Source organism: Panthera leo, chromosome F2 (assembly GCF_018350215.1).
Source record: "Panthera leo isolate Ple1 chromosome F2, P.leo_Ple1_pat1.1, whole genome shotgun sequence".
Lineage (NCBI taxonomy): Eukaryota > Metazoa > Chordata > Mammalia > Carnivora > Felidae > Panthera > Panthera leo.
In genome coordinates, this window is record NC_056695.1 from 17,010,317 (window position 1) to 17,030,447 (window position 20,131).

The window sequence follows — 20,131 nt, forward strand, 5'->3', positions numbered from 1 at the left end:
CTGGGTGGGTCCTTCAAGAGACCCAAAGTATACATTTACTGTATTACAAACCAAACAAATGGTCCTTAAGGAAAGATTCATCCACACGACCACACCTCTCCCATCAGTGCAACTGACATAAGTCACAACTACCAGCCAAATTAAAGTTGGACCATGTCTGTTCCAAACAGCAGAAAAGTTACTCTAAACAATTCAAATGATAATATTTAATTAACCCTTTTGGGGACTGGCCACGTGCCAAGTGCTGTTCTAAGCGCGGGCGTGCGCGTGCACACACACGAACACACGCACATGCAGTCTTCAAAATAACCCTATACCATAGTACTATAGCTAATCCCATCTTACAATTTTCCCAAAGTTACACAGCTGAGAAATAGTGAGCCCAGTCTGCTCTGAGGACCATGCCTTTAACCACTACATCATAACATAATGTCTTTGAATCAAGCCATAATATGAAATATAAACTGACAAATCCCATGTCAAAAGTACTGATCCTCCTCACAAAGAAATAAGCAAGTATTGATTGGTTACTAATGATCTAAAGGAGCCAATGTTATCAAAGAGTTAAAGGTTTCTTGGTAACTTTTTCAATACCAGGGTTTGGGACAGGCTTAACTGATCTTAACACTTCTGGTTAAACGTTGTGCAATGGCTAAGATTTGAGCAAAATTACTATTATTTTAGGAGAAACAAGAGAAGTACTTTTTGGCTGAGTTATTCTGTTTGGCCCTTGTTAAAGAACCAAAATTCAACTGAGTAAATTTGAAGATCTAATTGGCTCTATTCAATGATTCATGAATCCAACAGCATACTATCTAGCAAATGGAGAGATACACCAAGGAGTTGTATAAAATGGAAGATTTTTATGGGAAGGAGGATGGTATAAGGAAGTTATTAGTAAAAGAAAATAAAGGATTGTTCCAAGCAAGGTCACTTTCCCTTAGGGGGAAAAACAGGGGTCTTATTAGGTAGATGACCTCATCTTCCTTTGAAGGATGGAAAGGCTCATGCAACAGATTACTCATTACTGCTGACCAGATCTATTTCTGCAGACTGAAACTGCAATTAGGTTAGGTATTAAGCCCTGGTTTGGTGACTTGGCCTAGCATAAGTGACTCCATTTTGAGCCTGTGGTTTTCTTTTTGCACACTGTGCAAAGGAGGTGGTTTGGGGCACCATGTAAAGGAAGTATTAATCCAGATGTAGCCTAGGACTTAACAATGTCCATTCAACCCTTTGTCTTTTGAGCTTCTCTCTAGGCATTCTGCTAACACTTTTTCCTTATTGGGTAACTTGCTTTTCAAAGGTTGCCCCAGCTAAATTGTTGGCTGATCTCAACCCTAAACTATTATATTTTACCTTGTACATTCCCTAGGTAGATCTCAAGGGGCTACTGAAACACTTAATTACTTCTAATAGTCCCCTGTGAAGTCCCCTCTGATACCAGAGAAGAGTCATTTAGGGTATAAATTAAAGAAAAAGCCCTAGTAATGGGGAAATTTGAGCCTCCTCCTGCCTAGGGCTGTAATTGCTGCTCCAGTGAACACTTGTTTGACTCTGCCTGGGATTTCCCTTCTTCTCATGTTTCCTCAAGTCCATCTGCTTTTAGGGTATTTGGGTTGAGGCTATAAAATTAAAGTTCTTCATACTTAGTTTTCTTCCTTCTTCCCCACTCCCCATTCCACCATCTCAGCAGAAACAGTTCCCAAAAATACTCTTTAAAAAACCTTAACCAGTGTTCTCACATGGCAAAACATATATTGCCAAGGCTTTCACCCCAGTTGAGGCAAGCATATCAGAGCCACTGATATAATTGAGAAGTGACTGGTCTTTTGCATATAAGCCAACCACCTATTTGTTGCCTGTATCACAGATAATATAATTAGAAGCCCAGGTAAGAAAATGTGAGATTATTTTTTAGATGTACATACTCACAGTTTTAAAGATAAAATAATGTGATAGCTATAATTTATGTTTAAATAAGTCTAATCATTTAGTTTTTGTCTTCCCTGCTGGATTATAAACTTTACTAGGAAGGAGAATATGTCTACTTAATTCTCTACTGTATCCCTGGCCCATAATAGATGCTCAATAAACATTTCTTGACTGATTAAATGAGAAAAATAATATGAAAGAACCACACAAAGTGCAGCACAAAGAGCAGTCTGATCACCCAGAGGCAGTCATCAGCGGGCCCCTCTGTGAGTGTTGTTTTTGGGTGAAGGGTTGTCACCAAGAAAAACACTGCCTGCTTCAAAAATGTTGAATAGTATTAATCTTATAAAATCAACAAAATTTCAATAGATATTTCAAATGCATTTACAAAACAAATTCCATAAAATGTTTTTCTCATTTTCCATGGATTTTTAGTGAAGAAGAAATTCTAGTATACATGTTACAATAAAAGGCAGAGACCCTTTCTCTTCTGTAAAAGCACCGATACATTTTCCAATTCACTTTGCTGCAACCTCCCAAAGGAGACTCAAAGCTTGCCAAACTCAAATATTGTTAGAACTCAAACAATTCCAAAACTCAAAGGAAGGCAAGTTTTTAATCACCTCTGGGATGTTCACTTTCAATAAGATTTTTTAGGGCCAAGAAAGAACAAGCCCAAATATAGCTCTAAAATGTTGAGCTATCTACTTTTATAACTCCGCTGCTGATAGAATTGTTGCTTTGTCAAATCCTGCTGCAGTTTGACCCCTCTCACTGAGAACTTGGTGATTAATAATGCCCTTAATTGCTCTTGCTCCTGCCCTCACAGCTGGTAGGAGAAGTGATGTATATATCACAAAGAAACACTGAACCAAGTTTTAAGGACAGAAAGGAAGTGGGTGTGTAGAGCTGCTGGGCTCTGCCTCCTTCCTGCACTGTGGGAGGCCGGGGAACCTCACCCTCATTAAGGAGAAAGCCTCAGCCCAGGCACACTGAGCAGTCCCACTCCCCATCACAATTGCTGCTCCAGCTCATGACTGTCAGGAAAGCCTTCCTAAATCCCCAGGCTTTAATTGGAGCTTTCCCCATCTGCCCCACAGATCTACAGGGTGCGAGTTAATGAACCAATGAACTGCGTTTCCTTCCTCAGGTCCTTTGCTGATAATTAGTTGATGAAAGAGCTCAGGGACTCAAAGTGTCAAAGAGAACCATGGCTTTTCCCCCTTGCAGTGAATCAAGTGCAAGTATTCAACAGGAATTAAGATTACAGGGACAGTGTCCTGACTCAGTGCCTGTGATACAATCTAATCAGAAGAGGAAGCATTGGAGAGGGGAGAGAGTGATGACAATGGGCAGTGAATGTGACTTTGATTTAGAAACTTATTTTTATGTCATTTAAGATAACTCAGTAACTCTCCAAAAAGACAGACTGAATCTATATAATTAGGTTCCCCAGACTACTAAAATCCTTTTCTGATAACTTAATTCTTTTGCTTTTAATAAGGACTCTTTAGGAGAACTGGTATGGGTGGGGAGGGCAGAGAGGGACTAGCTAGCCTCAAACAACAGATTGCCTTGAATTTAAAAAGGGCCAGGATCTCAAACCTGAAAGAGTTCTTACCAAGAAAACACCTTAAGATGCACAGGGACTTACTGATTATAAAATGTACTGAAGGGGATCAGAATATGCCACCTCAAAATATGCCACTTTGGCGTAAGGATTATTTTGAGCTGAAGGTAACTGAGAAGCGGTAGACACAGGAGGAGCTCTCTGCACTCCTATTTGACTAAAAGCAGGGCATAAATTTCCCTTTCATAAAAGAAATCCATTTGTAAAGGTATCCCCCTACATATACCAAGAAGAGAAAAACTTAAGATATAATTAATATGTGGCCATCCTTTTCTTATCTATCCATGTATTTAATAGACTGTTACTCCCCTGCTTAAAATACTCCAGTGGCTTCTCTTTCCACTTAGGATAAATCCAGACTCTTTACTTTAGCTGATAAAGCTCTGAACAATCCAGCCGCTACCAAAATCTCCAAACTTACCACCCACCACCTTCCCCTCACTTACTCTTTTTCAACAAAACTGGACTTCTTTCTGTTGCTTAAATACCTCAGGCTACAGTTGTCAAATTTAGCAAATAAAAATACAGGATGCCTACTTAAATTTGAATTTCAGGTAAAAATGAATTATTTTTTGTATAAGTGTGACCCATACAATATTTGGGACATACTTATACTAAGATAGTATATACTCATTATTTATCTGAAATTCAAATTTAACTAGGCATCCTGTATTTTATCTGGCAAGGCTCATCCTTGTCCTAATGCCTTTGTACTCGCTGTTGTTCCCTTTCCTGGAGTCCCTTACTACCAGATCATTGTCATATGACCGACCTTTCTTTGTCTTTCAAATAACAGAGCAAATACCACCTCCTCAGGAATCATTCTCTGGTCTCCTAATCTGCATGGCTCCCAACACACACATCTTTCCCAAACCCAGTCACTCTATCTCATTGACATTTTTTCCTTCTTGACACATAAACTTTAATAAAGTAGGCACCTTGTCCATCTTGTTCACTCTTACATGCCATTAGCTACAGTGTCTGGCATATAGTAGATGTTCAATAAAACACTTGCTGAATGAATGAATGTCCTCTCAATACACTAGCCTAGATAACACCTGTACATTTGAAAAGACTGCAGGTAGTTAAGGAGTGAAAGTCCTTCTACTTCAGAAAATGGGGGGGGGGGGGGGGGAAGCATTAAAAGTAGCCATGTAAACTGAACATATGCTACTTAAACTATAGTCCTAACCAAATTATTTTAAGTTATCAACTTTTACCATCAGAAATTAAGAAAAAAAGGAAACAGTAATTCTAGTTTTTAGAAATGACCTAGGAACGCCTGGAGGGCTCAGTCAGTTAGCTTGTGATATCTCTCTCTCTCAAAAATAAATAAACATTAAAATAAAAAAATTTACTTAAAAAATGAAATAAATCATTCAAATTATCCCCCCTTAAAAAATTTTTTTTAATGTTTATTATTTTTGAGAGCGAGTGCGCAAGCTGGGGAAGAGCAGGGACAGAGGGAGATACAGAATCTGAGCAGACTCCAGGCTCTGAGCTGTTAGCACACAGCCCAGCGCGGGGTTCCAACCCACAAACTAAGAGATCATGACCTCAGCCAAAGTCAGACATTTAACCAACTGAGCCACCCAGGTGCCCCAAATTATCCCCTTTTTCAAAGAAAAGCAAATATAACAAAGCAAGCTTAGAACTTCAAGAAAAATGATCACTAATTAGATATTTAATATTGTTTATTCTAAGTAGCATATTAACTATAATTCAAATTTTTAACATAACAAACTTCTATTTTGTATAGGCTTTATAGAACAACACTCAAATTAATACACCCTTATTTCCATGTTTAATAATAGAATTTATGTAATATTTTAAGTCTTACAAAGTATCTCACAACACATTTATGGATTCCTTAAAAGCATGGCTACCATGTTCTCATACTTCAAGCCCACATTACTTGGTCCCATGCTTTAAAGTTATAGTCTTTCATTCTTCTTCAAAACTGTTATAGCAGAGGCTAAAGTTGAGTTGCTCCCCTGGGCATCTCCCCCTGACAGCTGAGAGTGAGTAATACCTGTTTGGCACAAGGATGATTTCATCCAGGGATGTGGCAATAGTTCCATTTGTTTCCTCATCCTTAATCTTCAGTTCTCTCTCACTGATAATGCTAAACTTCTCCACTACAGTCTGTTAGAAGTGAACCATGGAGCCGCTGAATTAATTGACTTTGCTCCAAGCATACCGGGCAGTCTAGCAGCGGACAGAAACATGTGACTCCAAAATGGATAATTCAGACCTCAGCCCAAAGTGAAAATGACTGGAAAAGACTACAGTCCTGATTTATTCTCAGTCTTTTTTCATCTCCCTGTAACACACTTAATACATTTTTATTCTCTTTGTGCCAAGTAGCACATCTACACAGCCGAGAGTACCAATTATTCCAATTTACCTGAACTAAGGGACTGGAAGTTTCTTCCTAAAACCTTCAGACAATCATACAGATTACATCTCAGTTCTCAACTTATCCATTCACTACTTTTACATCTTCCTATTTTCACCTGCATAAAGCAAATCAAACTTTGCCCTCTTTTTTTCATCTGGCTATCCCCCTCTATAACATGCTGGAGACATCAGTCCTGCCTCCAGTTGGAGAGGCAAAGAGACTCCTGGCAGTTATCCAGCTGATTCACACTTGCTTCAGGAGACCTGAAGACTCATTCGCTCACTCATCCACTCATTCAATGTATATTTACTAAACGCCTGTGAGGCATTGTGCTAAGTACTGTTAGAAAATAAAGATGATTCAGATCCAGGGCTTATCCTGAAGGCGTTTAGGGTCTACAAGCAGAGATAAAACATGCATATAAATAAACATTATAATGCCAAGAAAGAATGTGAGGCAATCCATAGAGAAAGAAAGACTCTATAGGAGAGGTAAAGACAAAGAGCTGTTGGAAGGCTGACAGAATCTGACAAAGCTTCATAGAGAAGGTGACATGTGCTGACATGTGCGGATAAGTAGGGTTTAGACCTCAGAGAAGGAGTGAAGGACATTTAAGCTCAACCACGAGCCTGAGCAAATACAGCAGTGGGACAGAGCACCAGAGCATACAGCATCTCCCAACAGTTCAGTACAGTGCAAAGAATCGTAGATTTGGACTCAAAACCATTGGGTCAAGCCCCAGCTTTGCTGGCTTTTAGTCCTGTCCTTTTAACCCTTCTATAAAGTGGAAAAGATAATTCTTTTTCAAACTTGCATGCCGTTGTGGAAACAAACTAGGATAATAGAGCAGTTAAAGTGCATGAGTGTAAATAACTTGTATCCCCTTTTCTTAAGACTTTTCTCCCTGTTTGCTCTGCATTTCCGCCTGATTTCTCCCTACAGTTTTCCTCACCTTGCTTTCAATACCCCATCCTCACCCAACAGAAAAATAGTAACAAGAACCTCATTAAATAGTCGTCCCTGCTTCATCCAAGGTTGAATGTAGGTACTACTGTTTCCCCTTTGAAGACGGCTTCAGACTGACACTCTTCCTAAAACTATCCACAGAATTTACCCCTTTAAGACACAGAATTCTTCCAAATTCCAGCATATTGGAGTTGGTATTTTTAGCTCTTCTCCCAGTGCCAGTTTACTGTGTTAGATATGCAGATGAAATGACCTAATCATTGGTCAAAATCAAAGACACCTATACATCCTTAAACTGTTTCCTCTAATCATCATGTCAGCATTTCCTTGAACCCTAGGTTATAAATTATAAGCAATTGTGTTTGCATGATGAAACCCCTTCTAATACAAGCTTATAATCATAAAAGAGGTTAAACATATAAACAATCATGCATATTACAACAGTTATATTGTCGATCTTGATAATTTATAATTATCTATCAATAGAGGAGTGTCTTCTCTTGGTCTTGGGTTAAAAAGCTGGGTATGGGAAAAAGGAAATCGCAGAGTCACGGTTTATGCTTTTCATCTTTGTATTCCCAATGTCTGAAACAGTGTCTGGCATATGCTAGGTACTCAATAAATATTTACTGGACAAATGAATAAGTGAAAACTACATCTCTAATCCTGTCTTTAGTCCCAAATTCCATCACAAACTTCATGTTCCTGTTCCATTAGTACCTTAAATTCAACAGGTTACAAACCAAACTCATTATCTATCCCCTCAAAAAATATCTTCTTTTTATGATTTTCTATTTCTATTATTGGTCCCACTATTCTTTGAATCACTCAAGTTCAAATCTGCATTGATTTCCTCATCTCATATTCAGTTATCAGTTATCAATTTGTATCAACAGTTTATTTAGGGTATTCCTCACATCTGTTCCCTCTTTTTTTCATTCATCTCCACTGATGACCACCAAAGACCATGGACCAATTTACCTTCCGAAGACTCTGATTATTTTGTTCCCTGGAATGTAGGGGTAGGTCTCCTGTCAGATAAACTATCTAAACACTTTAACCTGGCATTCTAGATCCCCCATGATCAGATCCATAATTACCTTTCCATCCCTAACTTGTGTAGGTCTATTACATATACCTTATGTCCCAATTCAACAGAATTACTACTCATCATTCTCTTCAGACCCTACTCCTTTTCTTAAACCTAGAAAATCTTTACGTCCAAGCTTCATGTCCATCTTGAACATTTCCTCATCTATATGACCTCCATGACCTCCTTGACTACAGTAAGTATCCCCTCCATGAACTCCAGGCACCTAGTTCAAGCCTCTCTTACCACAGTTGGCTTTCATTTAAAGCGTATTTGTCTTTATCATCCTCATTAGCTCATAAATTCACCTACTTGCTCAATATAAGTATGCAATACCTACTACTATGTTCAAGGAACCAAGACAGACTGAAAAGTCAGCAATAAACAAGATAGTCATAGTCTCTGCCTTCGTGAAGCTTCCTCTGCAGCAAGAGATACAAGAGTGTTCAAGAAACAGGAAAAAGCCAGAGTGGCTAAAGGGGGAAAGTAGATGAGGCAGACAGGGCCAGGGGCCTTGTAGGCCATCATAAGAAAGGGGATATTCTTTTAAATGTGAAGAAGCCATCAATGGGCTTTATGCAGAGGAAAGGGATAGTTGGATTCAGATTTGTCTCCAAAGGTTTTCACTGGCTACTGTGTAGAGAATGTATTACAGGAAGACCAGATAAGGAGGCTGTTCCCATATCTAGTCAAACAATGAGAGTGAAGATAGAGAAAAGTAGATGAATCTGGGGTACATTCTGGAGATAAAGTCCATAGGACCTGTCAAGGGATTACATGTAAGGAGAAAGAAAGAGAGGCATTAAGGATGACTCCTAGCTTTCTGACCTGAGCAACTGGGCATATTGCATTGACTGATATGGAAAATGTTTGAGGCAGAGCAGGTTTAGGAGGATGACTGGTAGATGAGAGAAGTTTGAACATATTTGAATATTGATGGAAATGATCCAGTGGAGAGGAAGTGATAGAAGATACAAGGCAAAAAAAGAATCAATCTTCAGGGGCCCAAGGGTCACAAACTCTAGTGTTGGAGGGCTCAGTTTTATTAAGTAAATGAGAACTGAGACCATGGACGCTGGCTAACCAGGATGGAGGAAGACTAGGTTATACATGTGTGAATGAATGAATGAATCTGTTCAATGACTAAAATTCTCTATCCTAATATTTATATCTTTCAGAAGCAACATTAAAAGAAGAAATCCTAGAATACTTTTTGTCATTGTTCTCTATCCAGCCCCTCAAAAAAGAAATCTTCACTGGAAAAAGGAAGGTTACAAAGCAGTATTCATTGTGTAACCTCCTATATGCACATGTGTGTATACACACATATTTTATACATACTGATAATCAAGGCCTGTCATTAAAACATAATAGTATCTTTATAACTGGATTACAAGTATTTTTTTCATTGTCTTTACTTTATAAAATTTCTACAATGAACATGTACTATTTTTGTATTAAGAAAAAAAACTAATAAATTTATTAGATACATAGCTTGGGCTCTCAGACATACCCAAAGTTCTGGATGATTCTTCAAAGGGAAGAAGAGACTAGCAGAGTCAGCAGCATAGTTTTATTCAAGGCATTTGGTCTGCCTGTTTGCCTTGTCTCTCCTGCCACAAGGAGCATATACGTCTTTCCCAAGCCAGTCTCTATGGTCCCAACCACCATTCCCACCTGTGGGAGCTGCCACTTGCCTAAGAGAGTTCCTTTACCCATACAGAAAGTCCAGCCAAGGGACCCACCACAATTTCTCAGGCCACTATTTATAATCTTTTTTATTTTGTTCTTTTTTTCAATAAGTACTGAATTCATGTATTTTAAAATTCCAAAGTACAGACAGTATATAATGAAAACTCCTCAAACCCCTGTCCCCACACCCAGCCCCCTCCCCTGGGGGAAACAAATGTTAACAATTTTTATGTAACCACCTAGAGATCAATTATGGATGGAGCAATAATTTTTAAAACTTAATACATAATGAAGAAAAATTTAGTTTAGAAAATACAAATAACCAAGAACAACAAATAAGAAGACAATAGAATCATCCCTCTGACACTACTGACTTTTGGATGTATGTCATACCACATTTCCTTTTTTTTTTTTAATATAATTTATTGTCAAATTGGTTCCCATACAACACCCAGTGCTCATCCCAACAGGTGCCCTCCTCAATGCCCATCGCCCACTTTCCCCTCTCCTCCACCCCCTCATCAACCCTCAGTTTATTCTCAGTATCCAAGAGTCTTTTATGGTTTGCCTCCCTCCCTCTCTGTTTGTAACTATTGTTTCCCCTTCCCCTCCCCCATGGTCTTCTGTTAAGTTTCTCAAGATCCACACATGAGTGAGAACATACGATATCTGTCTTTCTCTACCTGACTTATTTCACTTAGCATAATACCCTCCAGTTTCATCCATGTTGCTGCAAATGGCCAGATTTCATTCTTTCTCATTGCCAAGTAGTATTCCATTGTATATATGAACCACATCTTCTTTATCCATTCTTCAGTTGATGGACATTTAGGCTCTTTCCATAATTTGGTGATCATTGAAAGTCCTGCTATAAACATTGGGGTGCAAGTGGCCCTATGCATCAGCACTCCTGTATCCCTTGGGTAAATTCCTAGTAGTGCTATTGCTGGGTCATAGGGTAGTTCTATTTTTAATTTTTTGAGGAACTTCCACACTGTTTTCCAGAGTGGCTGCATCAGTTTGCCTTCCCACCAACAGTGCAAGAGGGTTCCCGTTTCTCCACATCCTCGCCAGCATCTATAGTCTCCTGATTTGTTCATTTTAGCCACTCTGACCGGCGTGAGGTGTGTCATGCCAGATTTCTATGTGCTTACATTAATACTTATGTATACCTTAAATATTAGAATAAGATAAATAAAATGATAAAAATTTTAGTATCTATAAAAATAAATTATTTCTGCAAATACTCTTTCAAAATTTAGATCATACTATAACCTTTTTAAATAAATATATTGTGAACATATTTCCATAGTAATAGATACTTCCACATATTATCCCCCTTTTTCAGAGAGAGCAAACAAGGGAGAGAAGCAGGGGGTGGGGGGAGGGAGAGAGAGAGAGAGAGAGAGAGAGAAAGAGAGAGAGAGAGAGAGAGAGAGAATCTTAAGCAGGCTCTGCACTCAGTGCAGAGCCCAACATAGGGCTTGGTCCCACATCCCTAGAATCACACCTAAGCTGAAATCAAAAGTTAGACACTCAACCGGACTGAGCCATCCAGGTGCCCCCCACATATTATCTTAATGGCCAAATAATATCCCATCATTTGAACACATTATTTATACAACCCCCTCTTGCAGGATATTTAGATTGGTTTAAATTTTTTTAATCTTGTGATGAATATTCATGAGTAGGTAGGTGAGTATGTACCTTTGTATGTATCACTGATGATATCTAGAGTATAAATTCCTATGTAAGAACTGCTAGGTTACTTTAAGCCTTCCAGAAACAATACCTCCAACAGCTGCCCTTGAGAACCGGCACTGCAGCTCTGAAAAGCTGCTGATTCCTGATTAGCTGTGAAAGAAAGCCATTGTCATCTTTCTTTGTCACAATCTCCATACCCAGTACAGTGTTAAGAATATAATTAAAAACTCACTAAATATTTTTTGGATGAATGAATTCACTTTAAAATAGCCTAACATAAAGATGTGGAGAAAGGGGAACCCTCTTACAGTGTTGGTGGGAATGCAAACTGGTGCAGCCACTCAGTATGGAGGTTCCTCAAAAAGTTAAAAATAGAACTACCTGATGATCCAGCATTTGCACTACTAGGTATTTACCCAAATAATACAAAATACTGATTTGAAGGATTACACACACCCCAATGTTCATGCAGCATTATCAACAATAGCCAAATTATGGAAAAAGCCCAAATGTCCATTGACTGGGGAATGGATAAAGAAGATGTGGTGTACATACATATAATGGAATATTACTCAGCCATCAAAAAGAATGAAATCTTGCCATTTGCAATGACATAGATGGAGCCAGAGAGCATTATGCCAAGCAAAATAAGTTGATCAGAGAAAGACAGATACCATTTGATTTCACTCATACGTGGAATTCAAGAAACAAAACAAATGAACATGGAGGGGAAAAAAGAGAGGCAAACCAAGAAACAGACTCTTATCTATAGAGAACAAACTGATGGTTACTGGAGGGGAGGTAGGTGGGGGTCATGGGTTAAATAGGTGGTGGGGATTAAAGATTGTTGTGATGAGCACCAGGTGTTGTATGTAAGTGAAGAATCACTAAATTCTACACCTGAATCTAATACTACACTGTATGTTAACTAACTGGAATTTCGATAAAAACTTAAAAAAATAAAATAAAATTGCCTAACACCCACTGCCTGTACAAGCCTCTTCCTGAACCCTTCCTCATCCCTCACACAAGGATGAAGTCAAGCTTTTAAAAAGCTGTAAGCTGAAACACAGAGTAGTAGGAGTGCTTTCTTCACAAAACATTTTAGCTGAAAATGACTAAAACTTATTCATACATAATCCAGTTGCCACTAATTGAAGGCTTACTGTGTGCTCTGCTCTTCTATTTTATTCTATGAGGTAGGTATTTTATTACCCTCAATTTATAGATAGTAGCTACTGATTTTTTTAAAGTTCACATTAATGGAGTGCCTACTATGTTTCAGGCACTATTCCATGCATTACATACTCATTCATTCAGCAAAATATTTTAGTATCTGTTATGTGCCAGGCACTTTGTAAGGCAAAATGAGGAGTAAAGAAGAACAGACAAAATCTCTGGCTTTATGGAACTTACACTGGAAAAGGGAGACAGTCGTGAAGATAAACAAGGAAGATAAACAAGGAAACTGTGACGTAAAATCATGAAAGGTACCTCAATGGAAAAATAAAGCAGGCAATTGGGATATGAAGTTCTCATTAAACCTCACAGCAACTATATCCAATAGAGACTTGTACTATATCCTTTTTTCCAAGAAAAAAGAAAAAATTGAGAGGACTTCAACATGGTGGCTGCAGTACTGGCAATGGTGATGGCCTAGCCCAGGGTGGACAGAGTTGGAGGTGGTGGTGGTGGTGGTGGTGGTGGTGGTGGTGGTGGTCATTCTCCCTAGGGACCATCAGGAGCTCAGTGGGGACTGAGCCTGGGAGGCCAGCCAGTGCCAGCACCTTTCAGCTTGTGGGATAGCAGCGGCGTTCAGGTTCTAAATGGCTTCTAAGAAGTTGGGCACAGATTTTCATGAGATTTTCAGTTACCTTGATGATGTCCCATTTAAGACAGGAGACAAATTCAAAACACCAGCTAAAGTTGGTCTACCTATTGGCTCCTCCTTGCCTGATTGTTTACACATTGTTGGAGAAGTACAGTATATGACTTCTCCTCGTAAAAGAAAACTATTGAATGGGCTGAAGATATTAAGAAAATCCAAGAAGCCCAGCAGGAAGCAGAGTACAAGACTGAGGAAATAGTAGCTAAAGTGAATTCTAAGAGTGGCCCAGCGGGTGACAGCAAAACGAGCTTCTCTGAGACATACAGTACAGCCACACTGCCGTCTGCTATCTACCCCCTTCCTTGACAGCTTACAACATAGCATCCTCACCCTGCCTTGGGTCAGCAGCAATATCATGAAACAAAAAGTTGTCAGCCCACCTCACATAAAGACAGATTTCAATCCTGCTGACTTTAAGTGTGAAGAAGACCCTTTGGACAATCTGGAGTTTAAAACTACTGAGAAGGAAGAGCTGAGAAACATTCTAGTAGGAACCACTAAACCCGTTATGGCTCAGTTATTGGACAATAACTTGCCCAGAGGAGGCTCTGGGTCGGTGTTACAGGATGAGGAAGTCCTGGCATCCCTGGAGCGGGCAACCCTAGATATCAAGCCTCTTCACACATCCAGTGGCTTTATAACCTTAACACAGTTGGGCAACTATGAGATGTCACTATCTTTCAAAGTATCCCTCCCCGCAATTCCTGTAGTAAGCAATATCAAATCCCTGTTCTTCCCCAAACTTGACTCTGATGATAGCAAACAGAAGACAGCCAAGCTGACAAGCACTTTCCATAACACATCCAATCTCCATAATGGCACCTTCTGGAATTCCCTAACGCCTTGCACCCAAAGTAGTGCCAGTGAGTTCAGTTGGCATTATACTCTTAGGCTTTCAGCTTTCAACACAGACAGTGGCACAGAGGTGCCAACCCTGACTCCCTCAGGCCTGATCTCCCGGATGCCTTCCCTCTCTGTCTTGTCTAGGTGCACAGAATGTACAAGGAGGAAGGAGCACACTTACCATTTTCTTTTGAGGGTGGAGGGTAAGGTATGGAGACTGTGCTTGCCTGTCTCTGAGCTGGGGAGAAAGTAGGAAAGATTTGGATATATGAAAGCCTCCAGAACTGCTCTGGCTCCTTCCATATTAAATGTATTTGTATTTTGAGAAGTGTCCTCGCCACCTCGGCCCTTCAGAGAGATTTCCTGGTCCTTCTGGGGTCTGTACATCCTGAACAGAAACTTGGCCCAGCTGTTAAAAGGAGTCAGGGAGAAGGGGTGGGAGGGCCAGACTCAGTGCTGCTTTAGGGCTAGATGTTTCCCTCTCCTGCACCGATGGACTGAGCTCTAACCTAAGTTTAGTGCTAGTGAAAGGTTCTCCCAGGATTTTTTTGTTTTTGTTTTTTTCTCCTTTTAACAAAGTCTCTTAGTGCTACACTGGTCCTGCAATGTCTCTGTGATGCAAAGAATGTCCTTTTGCCCATGGGGTATTGAGTTTGCCTCTCTGCCAGTCAGTTACTATGCTTCCATGCCTCAGTCTTTCTTTTGGCTTGGTTTGGACCACAATCCTCTGCTACTAAGATTTTGGAGCCCTCTGATTTAGGAAACAGTCATCAGTTTAAGAAATCATTGGCCCTTTCCCAGCATATTGAGTGGGGGAGAAACAGGCTGTGATTTCAGCAGTCCAGCACTAACTCCACCTCAGTTCTACTTGGAGAACAGCCTCTCCCTCCAGCTCCCTGCTCTAGGATGATGCAATAAGTAACATCAAGTCATAGAAATTAGTCTCCTTCTTCTTTTTTTTTTTTTTTTGGTATTATGTTGTACATCATTAAATATCTAAATACAAAGGAAAATATCTAAATACAAAGGAAAGAGGTTGAGAGAGGTTAAGTAACTTGCACAAATTTTATGGAGCTAACATTGATAAACAGTGGATAACCACTGTTACCCACTGATATCTCTACCAGCACCCCAATCCTAGATTTGAAATGAGTAAATGGTGCTTTCTCAGGATCTTATGTATAGAGCTCTGAAAAGTAGCCTCAAAGCCCCAACACTTACCAACCTAGCTCAACTGCTCTGGAAATTCTATTGCTACACAATAGATGAAGGACAAAGCTGGTACTTGATTTTCCAGTTACAGACAAAAGAGAGACAACTTATAACTCATCCTAAAAATAACCCTGGGAGACAGATATTATCCCAATAGGGACACACCAAGGCTTTACAGATGAGCAAATATAAGTTAAGTTGCTTGTCCAGTGTCATATAACTAACAATGGTTGAGTCAGGATTCCATCCCACATCACTCTGGTTCCTAAACCCAAGGGAGACAATGGCCCAGAGCAGACTACAGCTTAGGACTTCATGATGCCTTCTCAGAGTCCTGTCTTCTGAGAGCAGATGCATCAGAAGGGCCCAGGGCCAGCTGCCTGACTCCAGCAAAGGTCTTTGAGAGAAATCAATAGGTGTACGTTGAAAAAAGGTACTTATGAAATCATTTCTGAAGAAAAAACCGAAAAGACCCTTCACAAGAAACCAGCCTCAAAGAAGCAAGTGTGAAGAGGTTGGCTGAAGGGAGAGGTGGTCTTAATAAGTCTCAAGTACTTTTCCACTCCCTGAACAATTTATTGGGCTCCCCACCCTCACCCGTGTGATTAATAGAGCCTCAAGAGCTGCTCAGTCTCCAGGCCATTTTGCTCTAGGAAGCTTTAATTTGAAAAATGAGACAAGTAGTTTCAGTGCTGTCATCAATAGGAAATTAGGAGATAAAAAGAAATCTATTTAAATGGCTTTTAAATATTCACAAGGAGAGCCACTGGGTCTTGGCCATGTTCCTCTCCTCTGTGCCCCTTGCTCAGATACCCCACTGCATCAGAATAATGAACACAAACTATGCCACTGTTAGCAGATGCTGAAGACAGTTGCAGTGAATACAGCCAACATTGGCCTGAGCCCTCTAGTCCCTCAGTAACTTAAATCTTTGGGGATGAGATTAGATAAAGAATCTTTGAGCTTTTCTAGAGCAGGATGCAAGACAAGATGACTGGAAAGGTACAGGTACAGGGAAATGACAATCTGACTCAAAAGAAGTCTTTAACATTAGTTCTAAATAACTGTTTTCCTTTCTTTTTGGCACCCAAGAAAATCAACCGAATTTGAGGCTCAAGCACAGTATTCTAGAGGTCCCTATTGTCTGCAATTTGTGGTCTTTTTTTCCTTTGGAGAAGCAGGACAGGAAGTAGTTAAGGGCATGAGTTCCCGTATCAAACTGGTTTCAAATACTGGCTCTACTGCTTACAAGCTATGTGACTTTGGGCATCATATTTAATTTCTCTGAGCCTCAGTTCAGGACTCAAAGGACTCTTTTAAGGATTAAATGAAATAATGTATACAAATTCCTTTGTACACAATGAAAATCAGCTGTAATTACTGAAAGAAAAAAAAGAAACTTTTAAGGGAATATAAATTGGTATAACCTCTTTAGATTCAATTTGCTGAATATATCAAAATTTAAAAGGTAGATTTCTGGGGCACCTGGCTGACTTAAATGATAGAACTTGCAACTCCTGATCTTGGGATTGTAAGTTTGAACCCCACGTTGGGCATAGAGCTTACTTTAAAAAAATGTGGATTCCCTTTGAACTAGTGATTGCATTTCTAAGACACTGGAACAAGTATACAGATGTATACACAAAGATGTTTGCAGATACACTATGTAACTAGAAAAACAGCAAAGTAGACATACATCCATAGAGGAATAGTCAAATGAGTTAGAATTCATCTGTACACAGGTACATATTATGCAGTAAGAAGAATAAGATATATATGTTTCAAAAAGGTAACAGATCCACGATATACTATTCTGTGAAAAAAAAAAAGGATGCAAGGAAGCATATACTGTATGAACCCACTTATATAAAATATTCAGACACATATTTATATTTGCATTTAAAAGACCATAATGATATAAACCAAACACTAGCAGTCAGTAGATGTGGGGAGCAAGATGGGCTGGGGCCTGAAGAAAGCAGCCTTTCACTCTTTATATAGTTCTCCATTAGTTGAATTTGACAAGCAAGTGATATTTTATATTTTTTTGAAAGATTAGCAGGCCTCATACTTTTCAGCTTAGCCACTCACAGAATAATGAAGCAAATCAGATACAGGCATACTAGCAAATGAGGCATTAAGCATATAATCATTGTGCTTCATTTCAGGCATTTCAACTGAATAAAATTCAATGTAATAAAAAATAGAATTATGAAAATTTTACTTTGGGATGCACAATACACATTTGATCTCAAACTGTTCGACTGAATATATACTTTGTTTTTGAATCATCAATGCAAACTTTGTTTTCTTTTCTTTTCTGATCCATGAATTCCCTCACAAGCCGATATACCTGCCTGATAGGTATTTCTACCTGGATGTTCCAATGTGCTTAAAACTAACATGTCTAAAACCAAATCTGTCATCTTCCCCAAATATCCTATTTTTCCAAGGATATTCCCATTCTTCCTACCACCTGGGCTTGAAAGTCTAACTCTTATTAAGTAGTCAGTCCCTTGTCTTATTCCATCAGCAGATTGATGGTCAAGTACCTCTTGTTTTTCATCCATGATATCTCTGACATCACTTCCTTCTTTGCCATTCCCCAGGTGAGACCCTAAATGCAGGTCTCCCACCTCAATGTCACCTTGTATCTTTATTACAACATTTATAACACTGTGCACATCTCCGTGCTGCACCCCCACCAACTGTAATCCCTAATAGGCCATAAACTCCTCAAAAGAAGGATTTGTTTTCTATTTACCTCAGCACCCAGCATCCTACCTAGGGTACACTGGGTGCTAGATTAATATCTTTTCAGTGAACAAATAGATGGAAAGAAGTAATTGGTCTTTATTTCTAGCAGATTCTCCTTTCCCCATCGCCTTATCCCCCACCCATTTTCTTCAGTAGTTCTCCCTAGTTGATAATTCAATAGCATCATCATCATTGGTAATTTGCCACTTCTCAGATGAGAGCATAATCCTTTCAAATTCAGTCATGAATGGAATTTAAAGGGCTTTATTTGATATATTCAGTGCTTTTCTTTTTTTTCATATTCAGTGCTTTTCAAAGAAAATTTGAAAAATTCAAAACTATAGGACCTAAAAAAACTCCAATAGGCCTTAAATTTCCATTTAGACTTTAACAAAACAGTAAAAATGAGCATTTATGAATCATTAGAGGGTTAAAGACCAAATCCTTTAATTATCAATCCTAAAATATTATTTTATGAGGGGAATGCACAAGTATTAAGAACAGAATCATGTAATTTACAAATCATTTTTAAATAGCTCTCTATGATGTTCAGCTTATTAGGAATTGTTAATATTCTATTACTCAGAGGTCATTAGCACATTCTGCTAGCAGTATAGATCACATAACATCAAGTGACAAGGAGAGAACATGAAGTATCCCAATTATGATTTCTTTTAAAAAGGGCTGCCGTGACCTTCTCCCCAGAATGTGAACTATATCTTACAAAGTCTGAAAAATGCTACAACCTTTCTCCATTAAATGGGACACCATTAGGGGAGGGGAAGATTACTTAAATAGAATAATAGCTAACATTTATTATGTGCCAGTCACAGTTCTAAGGGCTTTTCAATAATTCACTAAATCCTCACAAAAACTTTAAGAGAGAGGTAGTTATTATCCCTATTTAACAGATAAGGAAACTAAGTCCCCACTGAGGTTTTAAGTAACATGTCCAAGATTGTATACCTTTTAAAAAGGGAGATGTGTAGCAGACATGGAGCTGTGCCACCCAGACAGCACCCCCCCTTCCCTTCAAGGAAGGACTTCTCCCAGCTCCTGAGAGTGCTATCAGTGACAGCCTCAAGCTGTCAGCTCCTTCAGGATACTCCTCAGCTGCAGACAGTACCTCACTCAAAACCACACCCTTCCCAGGGCAGCCCAAGCCCAATGGCTGAGTACCACTGAGGTATAAAGGTGTGACCTTTTGGGATCTCTGAGGGACAGGTGTAATGGCTCATACACACTCAAGGACTCCCCAGCGGGCCAGCGGGTACTGATGCTATGCTGGACCTACACTATAGTTCCACTCCTCCCTCTACCCAATCCTGCTTCCTCCCTCTCCTGTCCACAAGAGTTGGTAGCAATAAATACTCTGCACACCAAACAGTATCCAGAGACCCCTCCACCCACAACACCAGGATTGGACCAAGTTGTCTAACTCCAAGCTCTTACTCTGGACTCTCTACTGTCTTCCCAGGAAGAACAACAGACAGAAAGAAAGCTGCAAATCACTCTATAGTCTCATCTTAGCTACTTATTTCTGCTTCCACTTACACCAAACATTTGTTAGAACTGTTAAGCATAGAAGCGCCTGGGTTTCCCAGTCAGTTAAGCGTCCAGCTCTTGAATTCAGCTCACAGTTCATGGGATCTCACAGTTCACGGGATCTCACAGTTCACGGGATCAAGCCCTGTTCTCACAGTTCATGGGATGATCTCACAGTTCATGGGATCGAGCCCTGTGTCAGGCTCCATGCTGAAGCATGGAGCCTGCTTGGGACTCTCTCTCTCTGCCCCTCCTCAGCTTGCACTCTCTCTCAAAATAAATAAATAAACTTAAAAAAAAAAAAAGAAGAAGAAGAACTGTTGTTAAGCATAAGTAACATTGTGCCATGCTTTTGCCCAAATTTTGGAAGGAGAAAAAAAAATTAAAACTTTGGCTAATATCTGTAGATACACTAGTGTAGTGTAGATACACTAACATTAGGCCCCAAAAATACGGCTTTCTGTACTT

At 39.4% G+C, this 20,131-nt stretch overlaps 2 protein-coding genes across 4 annotated transcripts in view; one reads left to right on the plus strand and one right to left on the minus strand.

Annotated features, from left to right (window-relative positions):
* The window catches only part of CRH (corticotropin releasing hormone), a 317,204-nt gene that overhangs the window by 155,640 nt on the left and 141,433 nt on the right, over window positions 1–20,131 (minus strand). The window lies entirely within an intron of this gene.
* The window catches only part of LOC122210578 (ubiquitin-associated protein 1-like), a 59,813-nt gene continuing 52,911 nt past the window's right edge, over window positions 13,230–20,131 (plus strand). The window contains 3 exon segments of the mRNA XM_042923349.1: window positions 13,230–13,403; window positions 13,406–13,597; window positions 13,599–14,357. Of these exon segments, the coding sequence (XP_042779283.1) occupies window positions 13,245–13,403; window positions 13,406–13,597; window positions 13,599–14,357 (1,110 nt within the window). The 5' untranslated portion in view covers window positions 13,230–13,244.